Source organism: Danio rerio, chromosome 22 (assembly GCF_052040795.2).
Source record: "Danio rerio strain M-AB ecotype USA chromosome 22, GRCz13ab, whole genome shotgun sequence".
Taxonomy (NCBI): domain Eukaryota; kingdom Metazoa; phylum Chordata; class Actinopteri; order Cypriniformes; family Danionidae; genus Danio; species Danio rerio.
The window spans coordinates 2226518-2250448 of record NC_141042.1 but is presented as its reverse complement, the minus strand read 5'-3'; the positions used below and the strand labels follow the sequence as shown (position 1 = coordinate 2250448).

Genomic DNA, 23931 nt, shown 5'->3' with positions numbered 1-23931 from the left:
AGAATAAAATGTAAACATGTGAGTTCACATACCCTGCCGTACAGTTGCAGTTGTTCTGCTTGTTGATGATTACCCAGGCCTTGTACAGCTCCGTCTTCTTGTCTTTGGCTAGGCAGAACCTCGGTTTTTAGCACTACATAGTTTTGAATCTGGTCATCATATAGCATTATTTCTTGCACATGACCACACATGAATGCAACTTCATATATAAACAATACAGGAAAAAGCACATCACTATATGAAATCGTATAACAAGGCTACAATTAAAAGTTACACTCTCCGACTATGTGTGTTTTTAATTTATATGATTAAAATGAATTATATTAATGTGCAATTGGGCTTTTGTATATCTGAAATAGTAAGGTGAGTATCAAGTGTTTCTATATTTAAACTCACTTTCTGATAAACTTAGATTATATATTTCACACACAAAAAAATGTAAAGTATATTCATGTATAGGACACTTAGTAATCTGAAAGGGTTGACTTAAAACTTTTATTATTTGGCCCTGTATCATTTAACTCCCCCTCTCTACTAATCAGAGCGGGTTAGCCCACAGTTTTGGGCTGTCCCAAAGAAGTGGGACCCACAGTGAGCTGCTCGCAATGACCCTGAATGAGCCACTGAATCTGGTTCTACTTTGTACATACAGAAAACCATTATACAATGCATATTCAGAACAACTTCACGTGACTATAAACTGGGTCATGTTAATAGTTAGTTACTCACAGAATTTAATAACAAAAAAAAATGAACAACTGTAATATATTAAAACAGAATTATATTTTAAATAAAATCAAACTTCAATAAACACAAAACGCTATTTTTTCCTTACTCCAAAGAATTGAATTAAAAGTAAACCCCCTCTGAGTTTTGGCCCTTCCTTAGTCCTTCAATCCCCCCTACTGGACGCATCAGGAACAACAGGGGTATAAAACTATAGATCGTAAAACTGCCTGGATCCAAGTCTGCAGACGCTCCATATAGGGCTAAAAGCAGTATTCCCAATGGCTAATGTATGTAAAAAAACACCTTACTCAATCATTTGAGGTAAAACTTTAATTTTAAAATCACTTAAACAGTTTAAAAGCAAATGTAATAGACATACTAGATGGCTGCGAGATATTTCACTAAAATGATCTATTCCTGAAGAAACTGAAATTTGTTTTTTACTAAAATGTAAGAAAACAATTAATAAAAAACACCAAGTAAAACAAAACACACACATATCATCTTTCAAAAAAGAAAAATGAAAATACCAATGGATTTATGTTATGATTTATGTGTGAAATGATCACGTTAAAATGTCAGTAAACAATTATATACACTTTACACACATATATATTATGAAGAACAGGCAAGACTCAGACTGCACTATGGTCAGCAGTATCCTTATAAAACTGATTTATTAAAATAAATGATCAACAAATGAATCTGTCATGACGGTCTCTACAAGTGAAGGCATTATCTACACACAATATGAATCTCTAATTAGATAAACACATCAAACTATAAAACACTACGAACGAAAATACTGAACCAAAACAGACAAATCCAAACGCCCAACACAAGCTGTAAAAGCAGGCTTCATTTCAGACCAGTTCAGCTCGATGACGTATAATGAGTCCGACATCGCCTGTAGACCCATTGAGCAACCGTCTTTTTACAGAAGCAGAACCGATTTAAAAGTCAAGAGTGATGCGTTTAGTGTCGTAGAATAAAACGTGAAAGTATCTTGAGTTTGTGTTTGCCACCAACCTTATTTAAACCATTTAACCAAAATCCCATTCAAATAACCCACTGACTCTGGGACGAGGGAACAGAACTGCTAACATGCTAACTGCTTACGGGTGTTTGCATACAAACTGACATCAAAGTAAAAATAAATGCATATTATAAGACAATAACAGTGTTTTTTGAGCTTGTATGCACATCAGCCTGTTGTTGGAGACCCCAAAACCAAAACAGGACCTTTTATGATGCATATCAGGGGCTGTTTAACTGAGAAATCTGGTGTGTGTGAATATAGAGTAGAGCTTTCAGGAAGGGAGATTTCATTGTGCTTTTTTAACTCGTGTTTTTTCTCTGCAGTGTGACTCAGCACATTAAAGTCTGATGATTCTTTGAAACTCTTCCCACACTGAGTAGATGTGAATGTTCTCTCTCCACTGTGAGTCGTCTTATGTATTTTCAGGTGTCCGGATTGTCTGAATGTCTTGTCGCAGTGTGAACACTTGTACGGTTTCTCTCCAGTGTGAATCATCTGGTGCAATTTCAAAGCTCCAGCTCTAATAAAAGTCTTCCCACAGTCAGAGCAGACGAACTCTCGCACACCAGTGTGGGTCTTCTGATGGTCATTTAAACATGACCGTCGTGCAAAACTCTTCCCACACTCAGAACATGAATACGGCCTCCCATTTATATGAAGTCTAAGATGTTTCTTCAGCTCGTAAGGTCTCAAAAATGTTTTGCCGCACTGATCACATTTGTGTGTTCTCTCTCCAGTGTGGATCAGCTTGTGTGTTTTCAGGTTCCCTCTATTATTGAATCGCATGTCGCAGTGTGAACACTTGTAAGGTCTCTCTCCAGTGTGAATAATCAGGTGACGCTTGAGAGTCTCTTTGAGGTTGTAGCTCTTTCCACACTGAGTGCAGGTGTAACATTTCACAGCTGTTTTTTTCATTGATGAACTACGTCTGACCTTCACTTGAGTTTTTTTCTTACTCTTGACATGATGTTTCTCCTCATCTTCACTCAGTTCTTCACTCTCCTCCTCCACCACCACATCTGAAAATGAATAAGTCACATTTTAAGAGTTTACATTTTACCTAACAGTGAAATGATCATGAATAATATGTTTGGCTGAGATGTGTAAGATCTTTATAGACATGACACATTTAAGGATGTGCTCTCACTAGGCAGTGAGAGACCAGTTTCCTTAGTTATAATCAATGCAGGAGCAAAGACGAATGTTGGATTAACAACCCCACTGTTCTCCAGCCTCATTATTGAAGAGTAATGAATAAACACAAACCTATTAGTTCTTCAGTGTCTTCCTGTTTAATTCTGCAGGGTTCTGGATCACTCATCTTCTCACTGTCCTTCAATAAACTCTGTCTTTGTCTTTCACTGATGGCGGCAGAGCTTCAGGAGAACAAACAGAGAAATCTGATTCATTTACACTGATTGAGAAAATAAACACATTATGATGTTATATCCAGTGATACAATATGTGATTAGCTCAGGTCAGGTGACGCCAATAACATTTACAGATGTGAATATTGATGAGCCTCAGACTTCAAACACTCATTAACACAAACATTCAGGGTCAGCAGCGGATCAGCTCATTTTTCAAAAAGTATTTGCAGGATGAGCTCATCACTATAGTGATTACAACTACAACTGCACTCATATCAGTGTATAGTTTTATTAAGTATTCACACCAATAAAGTAATCAGGTTGTCAGCAGTCGCGCGTCTGTACAGAAGCTGAGAAATCAGAGAAACCGTTGGAAAATAAAGGGCGCCAAAAACAATCTAACGCTGTTTACTGGATTAAAATTCGTATATCTGTCGCAGTACATTTCCATAGCTTCTCTTCAGATACTAACATATGCGATATTACTAATACAAACGCTGAAAAACGTGTACTTACTAACACAAACTCAAACACCAAGTTCATATTGTCCTCTCAGAGCTGCTCTCTGCCTGCTGTATTGTTTTGGTCAGCAGACACACAGATAGAGGTGAACTCACTGCAGAAACTAGTCGCAGATTGTCGCTTTAATAAACTGTAAAGTGTGTTTTATTGTTGTGTAAACACGAGAAAAAGCGTCAACGACTCACCTCAGCTCTGAAGACTCGACGCTGGATGAACGCGTCAGTGCTGACGTCATCACGGCGAGGCGGGAGCAACGGTAGATCAACAAAAAAGCGTCAAATTAAAAGCTGACAAGCCAAAACAATCGCTAATGTAGATATAAACACACACATTATTCTAAATAATTTTTCATTGGACACTTTAAACGTTGTTAAAAATGCATTTAACAAATTTAAAAAGTAATAAATACTTCATGGCTAACAGGCATATGTCCAAAATAATCTATTCCTGAAGAAACTAAAAATTGTTTATAATAATATGTAAGAATACAATTATTTAAAAATAAATAACATGTAAATACATGTAAATGTGGAGGGCGTGGCCCATGCATCCTGTCAGTTTGTTGTAGTAAACGATTATATTCACTTTACACATATATTACGAAGAACAGGCAAGAGTCAGACTGCACTATGGTCAGCAGTATCTTCATAAAACTGATTTATTAAAATAAATGATCAACAAATGAATCTGTCAAGACGGTCTCTACAAGTGAAGGCTTTATCTACACACAATATGAATCTCTAATTAGATAAACACAGCAAAATACTACTTATTAAAATACATAACCAAAAAAAAAGCGGGCTTCATTCCAGACCAGTTCAGCTTGATGACGTATAATGAGTCCGACATCGCCTGTAGACCCATTGAGCAACCGTTTTTTTACAGAAGCGGAACCGATTTAAAAAGTTCAGAGTGATGTGTTTAGTGTCGTAGAATAATTCGTGAAAGTATCTTGAGTTTGTGTTTGCCACCAACCTTATTTCAGCCATTTAACCAAAATCACATTCAAATAACCCACTGACTCTGGGACGAGGGAACCAGAACTGCTAACATGCTAACGGCTTACAGGTGTTTGCATACAAACTGACATCATAGTTTCTCCAGTATATTGATAAGCCATGGTGGGCGTTTCCTATCAGTCTTGCGTTGAAATGTTGTCCAATCAAAACAGAGTGGGTCATCAGCCCAATCACCGCAGATTGGCATCACACAAAGCAAGGGTTTGGAAAGAATGAATTGTGAAGAAATCATATGGGAGTCTTTGGGATCAATCGGTAAAAATAAATGCATATTATAAGACAATAACAGTGTTCTTTGAGCTTGTATTTACATCAGCCTGTTGTTGGAGACCCCAAAACCAAAACAGGACCTTTTATAATGTAAAACAGGGGCTGATTAACTGAGAAATCTGGTGTGTGTGATTATAAAGTAGAGCTTTCAGGAAACTTCATTCCTTCTTTATTAGTGATTTTTTCTACATTGTGGATCTCTACATGTTCATTAAGTGTTGATAATTGTGTGAAACTCTCCCCACACTGAGTGCATATGTACAGCTTCTCTTCAGTGTGAATCATCTGGTGTCGTCTCCAGTCTGTAGCTTTCTTAAAACCCTTCCCACACTCAGAGCACACAAACTCTCTCACTGCAGTGTGGACCTTCTGATGCTCTTTTAAATGTGCCTTCTGTCTAAAAGTCTTTCCACACTCAGAACATAAATAAGGCTTCTCGTTTGTGTGAACTCTAAGATGTCTCCTCAGCTCTGAAGCCCTCAAAAATGTTTTGCTGCACTGATCACATTTGTGTGGCTTCTCTCCGGTGAGGAGCATCATGTGTGATTTCAGGTCTTCTGATCGTCTGAATGTTTTGTCGCAGTGTGAACACTCATAAGGTTTCTCTCCAGTGTGGATCATCTCATGTATTTTCAGGTGTCCTGAACGTCTGAATGTCTTGTTGCAATATGAACACTCGTGCGGTTTCTCTCCAGTGTGGATCTTCTGGTGTTTTTTCAGGTGTTTATTTGTAATAAAACTCTTCCCACACTCAGAGCATGAGAACGGCTTCTCGTTTGTGTGAACTCTAAAATGGTTCTTCAGCTCTGAAGGCTTCAAAAATGTTTTGCCGCACTGATCACATTTGTGTGGTTTCTCTCCAGTGTGGATCATCTTGTGATGTTTAAGGAGACTAGCCAGTCTGAATTTCTCACCGCAGTGTGAACACTCAAAAGATTTCTGTTGAGTGTGGATCCTCTGGTGGCGTTTTAAGTGTTCAGCTCTTCTAAACGTCTTCTCACAGTCCGAGCAGACAAACTCTCTCACACCAGTGTGGATCTTCTGATGGTCTTTTAAATGTGATTTCTGTGTAAAACTCTTCCCACACTCAGAACATATATGAGGCCTCTCGTTTGCGTGAGCTCTAAGATGGATCTTCAGCTCTGAAGCCCTCAAAAATGTTTTGCTGCATTGATCACATCCGTGTGTTTTCTCTCCAGTGTGGATCAGCATGTGTGTCTTCAGGTTTTCTGAACGATTGAATCTGCTGTCGCAGTGTGAACACTTGTAAGGTTTCTCTCTTAAGTGTATTCTCTCATGTGAATTCAGGTTTTCTGAACTACTGAATCTCTTGTCGCAGTGTGAACACTGGTAAGGTCTCTCTCCAGTGTGAATCCTTATGTGAATCTTGAGACTGGATTTGCGGCTGTAACTCTTTCCACACTCAATGCAGGTAAAAGGTTTCACAGCTGTTCTTTCCACTGAAAAACTATCTTCAGCCTCTGATTGAGTTTCTTCTTCCCTCTTGACATGATGTTTCTCCTCATCTTCACTCAGTTCTTCACTCTCCTCCTTAACAATCACATCTGAAAATGAATAAGTCACATTTTAAGAGTCTACAGGGATCTTGCATCTTTTCCAACGTCAAATTTTAGCACTTTTTAAGCACTTTCAATATGTAACCACAGTAAATTGTGATTATATATGCAGTATGTACTTTCTTTCGCATTTAAATCCATTGTGTTTATAAAAATTACACACTATGGCATTTCAACTTAAATTATTGACTACTTTGGAACAGGGGATGCTGAACTAACACACTTTCAGGAGAGAGTTGCCTCAATTGTGGGTGACACTTTATTGTCTGAAGTGGTAGCTGTACCTGTGGGAGACACCAATGTATTATGCCCTGTTTCCACTGAGTGATACGGTTTGGTACGCTTTTATGGCCGTTTCCACTGTTAAAAGGCGTAACGAATCGTACCGTACCACTTTTTAGGCACCCTTTCGAAAGGGTACCAAACACGAGAAAGGATACCAAAAGCTGGAGCTACACGCAGAGCTGAACGTTGATTGTAAGGGTGTCAAAATTAATTGTTTCTTCGGTGCATCAAGATGCAGGCGCGGACAATTCGGTATCGGTTCAGTAATAATCATAACCGGTTATTATGTACTGACGTCATTTATCTCCTATGCGCTCTGTCGTGAGGGAGGTGAGCGACGGTATTTACAACACTCAGCTAAAGGCTGATTTATACTTCTGCGTCAAACGCCGGCGTATGCTACGGCGCTGACGCATAGCCCTGCGCCGTGGCCGTCACTGACGTGCACCTCTCAAAAAATGTAACTACACGTCGCAACAACGCAGAGCGTAAGCTCTGTGATTGGTCGGCTTGGTAGCGCTGACGAGTCAGGGCGGGACCGAGAGCTGCGTGAATGGCGCGAGCGATTGTTTACAAGTGTGGAGTCCCGTGAAGGAGCTCCTGATGGAAAGTTTTGTTTTGTGTTTACCTCATAGTTAAAGTTGTTGCACGTCCGCCGGTTCCTGCCTCACAATGAGCGGGTTTGAGCCACTTGTACATCCCGGAAGTGTTCAGGAAAAGCAGCGGAGAAACTCAACACAGAGGAACATTTACACCTCACTGCCAACTAGCGTTTCGGAAGTGTTAATGCAGACCGACAGAGACAGCGCGCAGAAGTATAAATGCACAGCTACACTCGTTGCATGCGCCGTGGGTCACGCCAGTCACTAGACGCAAAAGTATAAATCAGGCTTAACTCAGGGCCGGCCCGTGGCATAGGCACCATAGGCAAATGCTAAGGGCGCTGTATATCCAGGGAGGCGCCAGAAATGAGCGCGGTTCAGTTGGTTTTGTTTTCTTTATTCCTGACACACATTCAGTTAATGTTATAGACGGCAATAACTCAAAAACCTCTTACCCTAAAAATACCTAAAGTGTGTTTCCTACAAAAAGACAAAGCTGGTTATGCTTCACAGCTGTCTTTCTTTTCACTCGACATTACGAGTTTAAGCCCTCGCAATATGTGTTTAGCCGGGAGAGCTCGCGCTTAGAGGAGCTCTCAGTAAGGGACCGTTGGAAAAGTGCTTCTTTTTTTCGTTTTTTTTTTCCTGCTCCGCTCAGCTCAGCGCAAGCTCTCCCTGTTGCGAGGGCTTTAGTGTGTGTGTGTGTTTGTTAGGTGCTGTCTATGTTTGTGTATGTGTTTGAATGAGAGACAGTGTGTTGCTGTGTGTCTGTGTGTTTATACAGACAGCATGTTATAGCCTCCCCCCTAAAATATAACGTTGTAGATGGAAAGCATCGTCAATGCACCGTGATGCACCGAGATATCGAATTGAACCGAATTGAAGGCATGATAATCGTAACCGAACTGAACCGTGAGACCAGTATAGGTTCACACCTCTAGTTGATTGGTTACAAAGATACGTCACAAGTTCGTGTGTAGCTAGCCAGAATGAAAACAAACGAACCTCTTTGTTTTTATATACAGCTGTGAGATTACAGCTTAATACTATATGCATATAATAACGAGCCATGGATGACCCGAGCTTAAAACAAACCGTTGTCTTGATGAACACACAAAGCTAAGAAGAACAAAATCTCCCGTGGCCTGTTGTTGTTTTACGAGGCCGTCTAAAAGTGGGAGCGGTTTTCGATTTCTTCCGGGAGCTTGCGATCTTTGATATAACAAACTTCTTGAGCGGATGTTAATAACGTGTTCGTGATTATTGAAGTGTCTCCGACATCTGATCCATTCAGAAAGAAAAGGACAAACGCGAGAGTGAAGCACAAATAAAGGAGAATCCCGACAAAACACGAAAGCAAATTGTTTCAGCAACCTGAATCACAAACAAACTGCCATGTTTATCATCGCCTTCTGGACTATTATGGACTCTGAATGATGCAATGACTCTCTAACAGAGCTTACATGTGATGGTGAAGGTTACAGACACAGATGAGAGGTTTGCTCTGACTGTGGGCTATATTGCATGTTGTTTATGAACCTAAATAAGGACTAAATGTCTGCTGTGTGTAGTTTTTCTGTAATTGGTAGCATATCGGAGACTGTAAGGGTTTGTATGTGTTCAAATATGTTCAATAATTTATTTATTTTATATAATTACAGACGTTACAGTAGGCTATTTCACACTGTCATTGATCTGCAGTTATAATCAACTCCTGTTTATAGAAAAGTTAGTAATAAACATTTATACACAAGTATTTATGTGTATGAAGCATCTGTTTTGTGAGAAGTGCTTCTCATATGATATGTGAACGACCTGTAAGGCTTTACTGTAGACATTTGTTTGAGTGAAAATGATGTTGACTGAAACTCTGTCGTACACCACGCCCACCAAAAGGGTAGCCTTGGTAGTGGAAACACAAGCCTGATAAGCATGACCCATACCAACCTATGCCATACTGTACCAGTCAGTGGAAACGGGCTATTAGAGGAACATTTTGTTATGGCGGTATAGCAGCACCCCTTCACTCTTATCAAGGCAGCGCCTCCGGCATTTCAGCTGCCCAATCGCCTGCACTAAAACTGGCCAACACTGCCATTGCCAAAGACTAAGGGTTGTATACTTTTGCAAATGCTTTTATATGTTTTAAATCACATATATTCTGTCAATTAAACCATTTGAACCATTATAAATGAATAGGAATGTTTTTCACATGTGCTGGTGCGATACTTTGTAGTGTGCAATTTACCACAATTGCCTCTTAAGAGGCGCCAATGGAAATAAAAAAAACACACAAGAAATGCACGTCCGCCAGACATGAAGCTGGCACAGACCATTGCACATTCTCACGTTCATTTCATTATCGGAAAATTCAAACGTGAGCCTAAAATCTGACGTAGGCATAGTTTTTGTGCGTACACAGCGTTGATACATGAGACCCCAGGAGATTGGTCAGTTTCACTGCGGTCAGTGAGTGTTCAGTTTTCTCCAGTTATGATCAATACAGCAGCGAAGACGACTGTCAGATTAACAACCTCACTGTTCCTCAGCCTCATTATTGAAGAGTAATGAATGAACACAAACCTATTAGTTCTTCAGTCTCCTCCTGTTTAATTCTGCAGGGTTCTGGATCACTCATCTTCTCACTGTCCTTCAATAAACTCTGTCTTTGTCTTTCACTGATGGCGGCAGAGCTTCAGGAGAACAAACAGAGAAATCTGATTCATTTACACTGATTGAGGAAATAAACACATTATGATGATATATCTTGTGACACAATATGTGATTTGCTCAGGTGACGCCAATAACATTCACTATGTTTGTAGATCTGAATATTGATGAGCCTCAGACTATAAACACTCATTAACACAAACATTCAGGGTCAGCAGCAGATCAGCTCATTTTTCATAAAGTGTTTGCAGGACTAAATGTAAATAAATTTACTGCATTCATATCAGTAAATAGTTTAGGTATTTACACCAATAAAGTAATCAGGTTGTCAGCAGTCGCGCGTCTGTACAGAAACAGAGAAATCAGAAAAACCGTTGGAAAATAAAGAGCGCCAAAAACGTTGTAATAAACGTTGTTTATTGAATTAAAATTCGTATATCTGCAGCAGTATATTCACACTCTTTCCCTTAAGATACTATGCGATTTTACTATTACTGATCAACCAAACACACTAACACAGAAAATCCAAACACTGAGCTCATATTGTCCTCTCGGAGCTCCTCTCTGCCTGCTGTATTGTTTTGGTCAGCAGACACACAGATAGAGGTGAACTCAATGCAGAAACTAGTCGCAGATTGTCGCTTTAATAAACTGTAAAGTGTGTTTTATTGTTGTGTAAACACGAGAAAAAGCGTCAAAGACTCACCTCAGCTCTTAAGACTCGACGCTGAATGAAGGCGTCAGCGCTGACGTCATCAAGGCGAGGCGGGACCAATAGAAAATAGTCAAAAATCCCTAACAAAGCAAAGGAAATTCATTTTAAAATTCTACACAAAATATACCCGGTCAATGCATTTCTCTCATAAATCTGATTTTGCAATTACTGGTTCTTTCTGTCAGGTAAATGAGGAAACTTTGACTTTGACTTGTTTTTTACATGTAAAATCTCACAAAAGTTTAGGTCAAATCTATATAATTATATCAATAAATCACAATCAACAAAACAAATCTTTAAATTGACAGATGTTATTTGTTATTATTCTACTCCCAATAATAAAAATGAAGAATATATACTATATATATATATATATATATATATATATATATATATATATATATATATATATATATATATATATATATATAATATATACACACACACACACACACACACACACACAGTTGAAGTCAGAATTATTAGCTCCCCTGTTTATCCCCCCCCAATTTCTGTTTAACAGTGACATTTAACAGTTTTCAGCACATTTCTAATCATAATAGTTTTATTAACTCATCTCTAATAATAACTGATTTATTTTATCTTTGTCATGATGACAGTAAATAATATTAGACTAGATATTCTTCAAGACACTTCTATACAGCTTAAAGTGACATTTAAATGCTTAACTAGGTTAATTAGGTTAACTAGGCAGGTTAGGGTAACTAGGCAAGTTCTTGTGTAATAGTGGTTTGTTCTAGACTATCAGGAAAAAATATATACCTTAAAGGGGTTAATAATTTTGTCCTTAAAATGACTTTTAATTTTTTAAAAACTTCTTTCATTCTAGTCAAAATAAAACAAATAAGACTTTCTACAGATGAAAAAATATTATCAGACATACTGTGAACATTTCCTTGCTCTGGTAAACACTGTTTCGAAAATATATAAAAAAAAAAGAGAAAAAATTCAAAGGGGGCTAATAATTCTGACTTCAACTATATATATATATATATATATATATATATATATATATATATATATATACACTTTTGACTTTTTTTTAGTATATGTAAAATTCTTTATACACAAAAATTTTTTTCTTAAATCCACTCTCTCATTTGCCCATTTGTAATTGAAATTGATCCTTTGCTTAAAGCTATAGACTTATCTAAGAGCAAAAAATCTTCAAGTTAATAAAAACCTATAAAAGTATGTTTTATTTTTATTAAATCTCGTAATTCCCCTTTCTTTATTTTTCTTTCTATTATTGTTCTTATCACCTTGTAATTGTATGTACTTGTATTTCAGTGTCCTACAGATTACTTCCTGATTTATATTGTACATTTCTTCTTTTCTAAATAAAAGTTTATTTAAAAAAAGAAGAAACAAAAGCACTGTTTAAAGCATTTTTTACAGTCGCTAATGTATGTAAAAACACCTTAATCAATTAAAGTAAAACTTTTAATTAGGCACTTTATTAAAATTATCTTAAATTTAAAAACAAACGTAGGCTGTCACAAGATGGCTGACAGACATTTAACAAAACTGATCTGTTCCAGAAGAATCTAAAATGTAAGAACACAATTATTTATTCATCCATCAAGAAAATGATGAAAATATCATTACATTAATTCGTTAATGTTAAACGAACACATTAAAATGTCACTTTACACACACACATCTGAATTAAGAACAGGCAAGACTGAGACAGTATCGTCATAAAATCATTTTATTAAAATAAACAATCAACAAACTAATCTGTCATGACTGTCTTTACAAGTAAAGGCATATTCATTTTATTTTCGGGTTAGTCCCTTTATTAATCTGGGGTCGCCACAGCGGAATGAACCACCAACTTATCCAGCGGATGCCTTACTATGTGCAACCTATCACTGGGAAACACTCATACACCATACCTGCCAACATTTATCTCTGAAAATCTGTGAGACCGGGGTTGTATCTGTGTCCATTACAATTTTGAGACTTTACAGGGGCTGGAAAAACCGAAAAGGTGGAGAGAGGGGGGAGGGGGTGCCTGTGGAGGATGTGTCTGTGTCCAACTCTTTACAGAGGCTAAAGAAACTGAAAAGTGGAGGTTGTTAAGCCCCCTTTCCACTGCACACAACATTTAGACACAACTGTCAGAGTACGCCCCCTTGTGGCAGTCACACAGAATTTTCAGTTCTGATGTGCACCATGGGAGGACCAAGCTGTTCTAGTGTCCGAAATAAAGGAGTGCAAAAGCAAGAGCCTATATTCTCTGTGCTAAAAAAAATTGGAGGAAATGTGGAGACAACATTAAAAAAATCATCATCATCATTATTTTCATTCGCTTATCCAGAGCTGGGTTGCGGGGGCAGCAGTCTTAGGAGAGAACCCCAGAATTACCTCTCCCCAGACACTTCTTCCAGCTCCTCCGAGGGATCCCGAGGCTTTCCCAGGCTAGCCGAGAGACATAGTGGGACATGCCTGGAACACCTCCCTAGGTAGGCATCCAGGAGGCATCCGCAACAGATGCCCAAGCCACCTCAGCTGACTTCTCTCGATGTGGAGGAGCAGCAGCTCTACTCTGAGCTCCTCCCGGGTGTCAGAGCTCCTCACCCGGTTTATAAGAGTGCGCCCTAAAACCCTGTGAAGGAAACTCATTTCAGCCGCTTGTAGCTGAGATCTTGTCCTTTCGGTCATGACCCAAAGCTCATGACCATAGGTGAGAGTAGTAACATAGATTGACCAGTAAATCAAGAGCTTTGTCTTTCAGCTTAGCTCCTTCTTCACCACAATGGTCCGGTACATCGACCGCATTACTGCTACCGCTGCACCAATCTGCCTTTCAACTTCACAGTCCATCCTTCCCTCACGCGTGAACAAAACCTCAAGATACTTGAACTCTTCCACCTGGAGTAAGGTCTTTCCTCCAACCTGGAGATGGCAAACCACCTCGCCCAGTATGGCGCAGCTGGGGCACCACCCACGAGTTGGGGCTCGTATGCGGGCGCCTGGTGGCCGGGTTTTTTTTCCATGAAACCAGGCCGGGTTCAGCCCTAAGGAGCGACATGGGACCATCCTTCTTTAGGCCCACCACTTATAGGGAGAGTCGTAAGGGGGTTGGTGCATTGTGGAACAGGCGGTGGTCGAAGGTTAGGACCAAGACATTAAAAATGATATTTTTACTACTTTATTACTTACATTTATAAACAGAAAGGTTTTTACTGTCGAGTTGCAGGAGTTAAAATATTTCAACAGATCTGCGACTCAATTCGGATCCGAATTTTTACGTATACAGAGATGATCGGAAATCGACGCAGCTCCCTGACTACTCTCCATTAGAAATGAATGAATTCCGGTCTGACACTTGTCATGTGCAGTGGAAAGGATGCTCTAAATATTATACCAAACACCTGAGGAGCGGGGGAAGGAGTTGAAATTTCGGGAGTTTTTCGGGAGAAATGACAAACCGGAAGGTAAGTCTGACATACGGGAGACTCCCGGGAAAAACGAGTGTTGGCAGGTATATCATACACTCTCATTCACACACATACACTACAGACAATATTAGCCTACCCAATTCACCTGTACAGCATGTCTTTGGACTTGTGGGGAAAACCGGAGCACCCACATGGAAACCCACACAAACACGTGGAGAACATGCAAACTCCACACAGAAATGCCAATTAACCAAGCCAAGGCTTGAACCAGCGACCTTCTTGTTGTAAAGTGACAGCACTACCTACTGCGCTACCGCGTCGCTCTCTACACACAATATGAATCCCTAATTAGATAAACACTACAAACTATGAAACACTATTATCGAAAATACTGAACCAAAACAGACAAAATCCAAACGCCCAACACAAGCTGTAAAAGCGGGCTTCATTCCAGACCAGTTCAGCTCGATGACGTATAATGAGTCTGTAGACCCATTGAGCAACCATCATTTTACAGAAGCAAAACCAATTTAAAAAGTCAAGAGTGATGTGTTTAGTGTCGTAGAATAAATCGTGAAAGTATCTTGAGTTTGTGTTTGCCACCAACCTTATTTCAGCCATTTAACCAAAATCCCATTCAAATAACCCACTGACTCTGGGACGAGGGACCCAGAACTGCTAACATGCTAACTGCTTACAGGGTTCTGCATACAAACTGACGTCATAGTTTCTCCACTATAATAATAAGCCGTGGTGGTTGTTTCCTATGAGTCTTGCGTTGAACGCAATCAACCAATCACAGCAGATTGGCGTCACACAAAAGAAGAGTTTGGAAAATATTAATCGCTAAACAAATCATATGGGAGTCGTTGGGGTCATTTGGTAAAATTAACTGCATATTATAAGACAATAACAGTGTTATTTGAGCTCGTGTTCACATCAGCCTGTTGTTGGAGACCCCAAAACCAAAACAGGAGCTTGTATAATGTATAACAGGGGCTGATTAACTGCGAAATTTGGTGTTTGTGAATATACAGTAGAGCTTACAGGAAGGGAAATTTCATTCTGCTTTTTCTCTGCAGTGTGGCTCAGCATATGTTTATTAAGGTCTGATGATTGGACAAAACTCTTCCCACACTGAGTACATGTGAATGGTCTCTCTTCTGTGTGAGTCATCTGGTGTCGTTTCAAGTCTGCAGCTTTAATAAAAGTCTTCTCACACTCAGAGCGGACAAACTCTCTCGCACCGGTGTGGGTCTTCTGATGTTTTTTTAAATGTGATTCTTGTTTAAAACTCTCTCCACACTCAGAACACGGATAGGGCCTCTCGTTTGTATGAACTCTAAGATGGTTCTTCAGGTGTGAAGCCCTAAAAAATGCTTTACCGCAGTGACCACATTTGTGTGTTTTCTCTCCAGAGTGGCTCATCTCATGTGTATTCAGGTGTTCTGGACGTCTGAATCTCTTGTCGCAGTGTGAACACTCGTACGGTTTCTCTTCAGTGTGGCTCCTCTCATGTGTTTTCAGGTGTCCTGAATGTCCGAAGGTTTTGTCGCAGTGTGAGCACTTGTACGGTTTCACTTCAGGGTGAATCATCTTGTGTTCTTTCAACTGTCTATTTGTAAGAAAAGCCTTCCCACACTCTGAACATGGATACGCCGACTCCATTGCATGAACTCTCAGATGGATCTTCAGATCTGAAGGCCTAAAAAATGTTTTGCCGCACTGCTCACATTTGTGTGGTTTGTTTCCAGTGTAGAGCAGCAGGTGTCCATTAATGTTTGATATTTGTGTCAAACTCTTCCCACACTGAGTACAAGTGTACGGGTTCTCTTCAGTGTGAGTCATTTTGTGATGTTTAAGGGTACCGGCCAGTATGAACGTGCTGTTGCAGTGTGAACACTCATAAGTGTTCTCTTCAGTGTGGATCGTCTGGTGTCGTTTTAGATGTTCAGCCCTTTTAAAACTCTTTCCACAGTCAACGCACACAAACTCTCTCACATCACTGTGGATCTTCAGATGCTCTTTTAAATGGGATTTCTGCGTAAAACTCTTTTCACACTCAGAGCATGGATAAGGCCTGTCGTTTGCATGGACTCTAAGATGGTTCTTCAGCTCTGAAGGCCTCAAAAATGTTTTGCTGCACTGATCACACTTGTGTGTTTTCTCTCCAGTGTGGATCAGCATGTGTTCATTAAGGTTTCCTGAACAACTGAATCTCTTGTCGCAGTGTGAACACTTGTAGGGTTTCTCTCCAGTGTGGATCATCATGTGAATCTTGAGATAGCATTTGCTGCTGAAACTCTTCCCACACTGAGTGCAGGCGGAACATTTCGCAGCTGTTTCTTCCACTGAAAGACTATCTTCATTCTCTGATTGAGCTTCTTTTTCACTCTTGACATGATGTTTCTTCTCATCTTCACTCAGTTCTTCACTCTCCTCCTTTACATCTGAAAATTAATAAGTCACATTTTAAGAGTCTTGTAGTGCAAAAATGAAACTGCATTGAACACAATATAGTGCAAAAAGAATAACTAGCTTATCCTGAAGTAGGCTTAACAAGGTAGGTAGGTAGATATTGACATATAACTGAATATAAAAAACTGTAAAGATGCCCTTTTGAATTGTAAATTTTAAAGATGTTGATTTCAATTTGCTTTAAACTGTAAAGATGTCATTTTACATTGTAAAAATACCGTTTAAATTGTAAAGATGCCGTTTTAAATTGTAAAGATTTTGTTTTAAACTGTAAAGATGCCGTTTTAAACTATAACGATGTCTTTGATGCTGCCATTTTAAATTGTAACGATAACATTTTAAACTGTAAAGATGTCGTTAATGTTGTAAAGACGCCATTTTAAACCAAAACTGTTGTGAAATTCTAAGACGACCCAAGAATCACAGCAGAATCCATTAATGACAAGAACTCAGCGTCACTGTAGCGTCATCGAATAAACTCTGGACTAGTACAGCAGACATTCAGTTCTAATGCATTTTTACGACATCGCCGTTTTAGTCTGTAAAAATGTCGATTTAAGTTGTCAATTTTAAAGATGCTGATTTAAATTCGATTTAAACTGTAAAGATGTGGTTTTAAACCATAAAGACTTTGTTTTAAATTTTAAAGATGCTGTTTTAAATTGTAAAGATGCCTGTTTAAACTGTAAAGATGCTGTTTAAATTGTAAAAACGTCGATTTAAATTAAAAATTGTAAAGATGTTGATTTAAATTCGCTTTAAACTGTAAAGATGTAGTTTTAAATTGGAAAAATACTGTTTAAAATGTAAAGATGCCGTTTTAAACTAAGTATATCTTTGATGCTGTTTTTACATTTTAAACTGTAAAGATGTCGTTGATGTTGTAAAGATGCTGTTTTAAACTGTAAAAATGTTGTTGATGCTGTAAAGATGCCAATTTAAACTGTAAAGATGTTGTTAATGTTGTAAAGCTGCCATTTTAAACCAAAACTGTTGTGAAATTCTAAGACGACCCAAAAACCAGGTAGAACTTTTGGGTATCTTCAAAGCAAAATCCTTTAATGATAAGAACTCAGCGTCGCTGTGGCGTCATCGAATAAACTCTGAACGAGTAAAGCAGACACTCAGTTTAAATACATTTACATACAGGAAGGATGGTCAAAGACTAAGATAACAGGATTGGTTTGCACAACAGAGGGCAGTGGGGCATATGGTACTTTAATTATTTTATTTTTTTATAAAAATGTTATTAAAATTACTGATTTTATGGAATCATATTTATATTAGGAGGTATTTTAGGATTAGATTTTAATGTGTATGTATGTTTCATGTTGTCTTGTTGGTGTCGATGTACAGCAGAACCTTTTTTTCTAAAACAAATTTCTCCTACGGTAGACAATAAATTTTACCTTGACCTACCTTGACCTTGACCTTGATTTACACACATTGCCGTTTTAAACTGTAAAAATGTCGAATTAAATTGTCAATTTTAAAGATTTTGAATTAAATCTGTTTTAAACTGTAAAGATGCTGTTTTAATCTGTAAAAATACCGTTTAAATTGTAAAGATGACGTTTTAAACTGTAAAAATGTCGACTTAAATGGTAAATGTTAAAGATTTTGTTTTACATTTGCTTTACACTGTAAAGTTGCCATTTTAAACTGTAAAGATGCTGTTTTAAATTTTAGAGTAATCACAATACTGTGAAACCATGATAAATAAGAGCATTGGTGGTTGCCTGAGATGTGTAAGTGGTCAAATATGTTTGCACTTTCACTTTTAAGATGTGGCCCCTTCATAGACACGACACATTTAAGGGTGCACTCTCACTAGGTTGCCTTGAACAGAGCAAAGGTGACTTCAAAAGGTGACTTATGCAAGACCTGGATGTGTTTGTGGTTGGGTAGTTGTGTTTGTTAATTATTTGCTTTTTTTCCAGGGTTAAAATATATAAAGTGTCAATAAATGCCATGACACTGAGTGAAGAAGCCCCATTGGTCCATGTGAAGGGTGTCAGACTCGAGGGCTGATTTTACTTTGTGGAGGAATAAATGCAAATTTCTGGAAAGGGGGAGGCATTCTTCTTCTCTTGTTTTATTTTACTGGTTTGCTGGTGTCATACGTAGGGCGAGGCTTATGATGACATTTGATCTCAATTCCTGTTTTTTCATAATCAATGGGGAGGCCAAAATCAAAACTAAACTAAATTGACATATTGTGCAGCGCTAGTAAAAGAAATGTTTCAATCCAGCAAAATGGTTGCCTCCTTTTCTCCAGCTTGCAAAATATGTGTTTAATTGTGTGTAGTAACTTGTATTCGCTCCGCTTGTACTGAATCTCTCTGGTTAACTCTTTATGGGACTATTTATAGACTGATCCACCTTTTAGAACACATAATAGGGGCTCTTTACCATCTAATGAGAGCAAGTATTCATACAGTCATTACATGTAAACGCTACAATGGCACTGAATGCGCAACACGTTTGCGGCGAACGCACTGAATTTGTTTCAATCATGTCTTTCGCTCAAGTTCAAGATATTAAACTCAAATTTGCATGCAGTGACTAGCATTGAAGTGTCTTGTGCATGTTACTGATTGTATTGAACATGCTTATAAACTGGAATCAAGACACTGAGAAACAACAGTATCTGAACACACCGACACTCATCAGTCACTGAAGGAGAAAACTCAAGCTTATTCACAGAGAGAGCTGGAGATTGGTCAGTTTCACTGCGGTCAGTGAGAGTCCAGTTTTCTCCAGTTATGATCAACGCAGCAGCGAAGACGAATGTCAGATTAAATAATAATGAATAAAAACAAACCTATTAGTTCTTCAGTCTCTTCCTGTTTAATTCTGCAGGGTTCTGGATCACTCATCTTCTCACTGTCCTTCAATAAACTCTGTCTTTGTCTTTCACTGATGGCGGCAGAGCTTCAGGAGAACAAACAGAGAAATCTGATTCATTTACACTGACTGAGGAAAAAAACATGATGTTATATCTTGTGATAATATGTGATTTGCTTGAGTCAGGTGACTCCAGTAAAATTAACATATATTTGTAGATCTGAATATTGATGAGTCTCAGACAAGGAATGGGCAGTATTTACACTTTATGCTTTAAATTGGCATTTTGTAATTTGTATTTTATGAAGTTTATGAAAATGGCTTAATATTTTGTATCAAAATACTTCAGTGTCTTGTATTTTTAAAATACAGTAAAATACTTTGTGAAGATGGCATCATGAGGGAAGAACATTATGTAGAAATACTGAAGACATCAGCCAGGAAATTAAAACTTGGCCACAAATGGGACTTCCAAACAGACCATGAGTGTAAGCATACTGCCAAATTAGTTCAACTGTGCTTTAAGGACAACAGAGTGAATGTTTTGGAGTGGCCATCACAAAGCCCTGATGTCAATCCCATAGAAAATTTGTGGGCAGAGTTGAAAAAGCTTGTGCGAGCAAGATGTTTGGTATTTTATTTTAAAATGCATTTCAATGTATTATTGCCCATCCCTGCCTCAGACTATTACTCATTAAACAAACATTCAAGATCAGCTCATTTTAGACAGAGTTTGCAGGATGAGCTCATTACTATTGTAATTAATTAAAAACTGCATTTATATCAGTATATAGTTTATGTATTCACACCAATAAAGAAATCGCGAGCAGTCGCGCGTCTCAACAGAAACTGAGAAATCAGGACAAACCGTTGGAAAATAAAAAAAGAGCGCCAAAAACTATTTAACGTTATGTTTCTGGATCAATAGCATATTCCCATCGTTTCCCTTAAGATACTTTGCGATATTACTAATACAAACAAGAGAAGAACTCAAACACACTAACGTTAACAAAGTAAACCCAAACACTGAGCTCAAATCTTCCTCTCAGAGCTGCTCTCTGCCTGCTGTATTGTTTTGGTCAGCAGACACACAGATAGAGGTGAACTCAATGCGGAAACTAGTCGCAGATTGTCGCTTTAATAAACTGTAAAGTGTGTTTTATTGTTGAGTAAACACGAGAAAAAGCGTCAACGACTCACCTCAGCTCTGAAGCCTCGACGCTGATTGAACGCGTCAGTGCTGACGTCATCACGGCGAGACGGGAGCGATGACTGTATAAAATGGGCGGGAGCAACATCAACGGTGGAGCAACAAAAACGCGGCAAATTTGACCAGTCTAGCCAAAAGCAACACACTATCATATCATTTATTCTGCTCACCAGATCTGTTGTTGATAAAGGCTGAATTACAGCAAAACTTGACGAAAGTGATAGAGATGTATCACATTGTATTTTGAAGCTATGTTGTCAAAGACAATAGCTACGTTTCCATCCAAAAATGCGAATAAACTTTATGCGCAAAACTGGATTATCGCATAAAAGTTGTGCGAATGAAGCGGCGTTTCCATCCAACGAGTCAAAGCGAACAAAATCGTCACTTCCTGATTAACTGGCGCCAAATATCAACAGTAAAAACTGCATTTGCTGCAGTAGGAGAAGCTGCATCAATCTTTTTTAAATGAATGCGCCTCAGAAGACAATCCTGACAAGCAGTGAGCGCGCAGTGGTGTTTGAAGGTGTCAGACGCGGAGCACAGGCGCTCTAGATTCTGGAGGTCATTAATAATATAATAACATTAATACTGAAATGGTAAAGCGTTTTATAATGACCAGAACAACATTTCAGATGTTTTATAATGTGCTCAGCCTGACGTTTTATCCATTCACACACATTTTAAGCATCACATGATCTCTTTTAACAAAATCACATGACCTTTTTTAAAGCGCATGCTGGAGTTTGTGCGGTAAAAGTGTTTCCATCGCAGTTTATGCACATCTTTTCTTATCAAATAAAAAGTTTATCCTACCCAGTTAGGCGCATAAGTTTTTTATGCGCATTTTCAAAATTGATGCACATCATGGCGTTTCCATCAACTGTTTTTTTTATGCGCATTTGCAAAATAGGTGGATGGAAACATAGCTATTGAATCCAGGATTTAGTATCAGCCTCTGTATGAACAGATGACAGTTGAGCTGAGTGATTTGATGAATCAGCATCTAGATGTGTTTGTTGAAACACGCTTCAAATTTCATAATAAACACGATACATTAGCAAAAGATGTAGTTAAACATACCTTATACCTCTTCAGACTGGAGATGAGTAAATGTGTAATCTGTAAATCTTGCATTTTGCGTCCTGAGGCGAGTTTGAAACATGTCTCGCACTGTCGTTACTCTGTAACATAAAAGTCCCACATTCATAATAAGTGAAATATAAGCTTAAAATAACTAAGGGAGGAAAATGATCACTGTTGTATCACTAGAAAACATTTGACATCAAACGCAGCCTGAGGCGTGCAAATTAATGATCTCAGAGCTTTTGTATGATCTTAGAGCTGAATACGAGTCGTGTTCTCTTGATGTCAGCTGCTCGCCAGGTCCGAATGAATGACCTAAAGTAGGCATACATGTAAATGTGGAGGGCGTGGCCCGTACGTCTTGTCACAGTTTGTTTTGTCTTCAGAATGATCTGATTAAAAACTCAGAGTTTTCAGTTTCAGAATAGCGGATCTGAATTCGGTCAATCAACTTTGATTAGACCAACTCAGAGTTAAGCGCGCGCACCACAACTATAAAAAGGCATCATCAATGGAGTGCAGATATTACGAGTGACCTTAGCAACATCTGGAAAAAAGAGATCACCATTTCTTTCTCCAGCTGAACTTGATGTGATCATGCAAAGTTATAGCAAATATGAGCGTATATATTTGAAAAGAAGCAACCATCAGTGAAACTGAGACAGCCTGGGAAAACAGCTGCTCAAGTTAATGCATAATTTTACATTTAAGGTATTTAAATATTGAAGTATAATAAAATAAGTAATGTAATGTGTGACGTTTATAATCTTTTTGTAAAGTTTTATACACGTTTATCAGTTTTAATAGATTTAACAGTGCACTTGTGTGTCTGCCTTTTTTGTTGATCAAGTGATAGAGGTTGATATAACATTTATAATGTAAGCAGAACTAATTAATAGTTTTTAGAAAGAATAATAATCCCATTAATCTAGTAACAGTACATGCCTAAGGTCAGTGAATTTAAGCTAATTATTTATTAAAAAAGGACAAGCCATTCTCGTACATGACTTTGCTTTGTGTGGCTGAAATGTAGGCAATATGTTTCCATCCAAATATATTACATACATTTATGTGCAAAACTGGAATATTGCAGATGCGAATAAAGCAGCGTTTGAAGCCATAAGACGCGGAGACTCTTGACACGCTCCAGAAACTCAGAGGTAATTAATAATATACACTAATACTGAAACAGTTCAGGCATTTTAGAATGACTAAAACAACATTTAAGACGTGTTACAGTGTGCTCAGCCTGCTGGTTTGTCCATTCACACACAATTTCATCATCATATGATCATGACCTTTTTTAAAGGACATACTGTAATTTGTTCAGTAAAAGTGTTTCCATTGCAGTTTATGCGCATCTTTTCTATCGAATAAAAGTTTATCCTACTCAGTTATGCATGTTTTTTATGCGTATTTTCAAAAGTTAAGTGCATCATGATGTTTCCATCAATCGTTTTTATGCACATCTCTAAAATGAGCATTAAAATAGGTGGGTGGAGACGTAAGGCTAAGGCGAGAAATAGCGATTCGTCTTTAAAAAAAGGGGAGGAGACCGACAGAAACTCTGAGTTTAGAGAATAACACCTGCTCCTGACCAGGTTAGGTTTACAGAGTAAGTGACCACGGTAACTGACTTTGAGTTAAAGTTACCTCTCTTTCAGAAACAGGCTTGACTTACCCTGCTTTCTCCAGTTTGACAAACCTGCCATTCTGAAACAGAAAACCCAGTTTCTCTCATTTCAGGGTTAAAATAATCAGAGTTTACACTTAACCTCCTTTCTGAAACAGGTCCCGGTTGTCCACTGGAGTTTTATACTTATGGAATTCACATGAGAACAAGGAAACAGTGGTGCTTGAGGCTCACAGTATGCCCTTTTCTTGTATTATTCTACTATGCCTTGGTATACCAAGATTTTCATTATAAGACCCCTTAGATCATGTTTAAATGTCAGCAATCAAATATATACACTTTACACACTTATTCACACATTAGTATTACAAAGAACAGGCGAGAGTCAGACTGCACTATGGTCAGCAGTATCTTCATAAAATCATTTTATTAAAATAAACGATCAACATCT

The 23931-nt window shown here is 38.3% G+C and overlaps 3 protein-coding genes across 7 annotated transcripts; all 3 read right to left on the bottom strand.

The window, feature by feature from the left end:
• Positions 1–1387: 1387 nt before the first annotated feature.
• si:dkey-15h8.15 lies at positions 1388–3872 on the bottom strand. 5 transcript variants are annotated; one of them, XM_087302163.1, is made up of 4 exons: positions 3846–3872; positions 3655–3763; positions 3035–3144; positions 1388–2787 (listed from the first exon to the last, which is right to left on the bottom strand). In XM_087302163.1, the coding sequence occupies exons 3-4, from the start codon at positions 3087–3089 to the stop codon at positions 1934–1936; spliced, it is 909 nt and encodes a 302-aa protein (XP_087158289.1). In that variant the 5' UTR covers positions 3090–3144; positions 3655–3763; positions 3846–3872; the 3' UTR covers positions 1388–1933. The 5 variants fall into 5 exon arrangements, with proteins under 5 accessions (XP_087158289.1, XP_087158290.1, XP_087158288.1 ...); XM_087302164.1 differs by having other exon boundaries at positions 3655–3710; XM_087302162.1 differs by having other exon boundaries at positions 3655–3872.
• Positions 3873–4288: 416 nt separating this feature from the next.
• Positions 4289–10816, bottom strand: znf1167 (zinc finger protein 1167). Its single transcript, XM_087303500.1, has 3 exons — positions 10790–10816; positions 9997–10106; positions 4289–6514 (listed from the first exon to the last, which is right to left on the bottom strand). Exons 2-3 carry the CDS (start codon positions 10049–10051, stop codon positions 5082–5084), a joined length of 1488 nt encoding a protein of 495 aa, XP_087159626.1. The 5' UTR covers positions 10052–10106; positions 10790–10816; the 3' UTR covers positions 4289–5081.
• Positions 10817–12514: 1698 nt separating this feature from the next.
• si:dkey-15h8.13 lies at positions 12515–20818 on the bottom strand. Its single transcript, NM_001423343.1, has 3 exons — positions 20752–20818; positions 19529–19638; positions 12515–16676 (listed from the first exon to the last, which is right to left on the bottom strand). The coding sequence occupies exons 1-3, from the start codon at positions 20799–20801 to the stop codon at positions 15166–15168; spliced, it is 1671 nt and encodes a 556-aa protein (NP_001410272.1). The 5' UTR covers positions 20802–20818; the 3' UTR covers positions 12515–15165.
• Between the last annotated feature and the right edge of the window lie 3113 nt (positions 20819–23931).

What these genes read in the sequence shown, in the direction of transcription:
- znf1167 (XM_087303500.1), bottom strand. Translation starts at nt 10,051, where the DNA reads ATGAGTGATCCAGAACCCTGCAGAATTAAACAGGAGGAGACTGAAGAA. An exon ending in GGAGACTGAAGAACTAATAG is followed by an intron (nt 6,515 to 9,996) that starts GTTTGTGTTCAT and finishes ATTCATTTTCAG; the next exon opens with ATGTGATTGTTAAGGAGGAG.
- si:dkey-15h8.13 (NM_001423343.1), bottom strand. Translation starts at nt 20,801, where the DNA reads ATGACGTCAGCACTGACGCGTTCAATCAGCGTCGAGGCTTCAGAGCTG. An exon ending in GTCGAGGCTTCAGAGCTGAG is followed by an intron (nt 19,639 to 20,751) that starts GTGAGTCGTTGA and finishes GTTCTCCTGAAG; the next exon opens with CTCTGCCGCCATCAGTGAAA. An exon ending in AGAGACTGAAGAACTAATAG is followed by an intron (nt 16,677 to 19,528) that starts GTTTGTTTTTAT and finishes ATTAATTTTCAG; the next exon opens with ATGTAAAGGAGGAGAGTGAA.
- si:dkey-15h8.15 (XM_087302162.1), bottom strand. Translation starts at nt 3,089, where the DNA reads ATGAGTGATCCAGAACCCTGCAGAATTAAACAGGAAGACACTGAAGAA. An exon ending in AGACACTGAAGAACTAATAG is followed by an intron (nt 2,788 to 3,034) that starts GTTTGTGTTTAT and finishes ATTCATTTTCAG; the next exon opens with ATGTGGTGGTGGAGGAGGAG.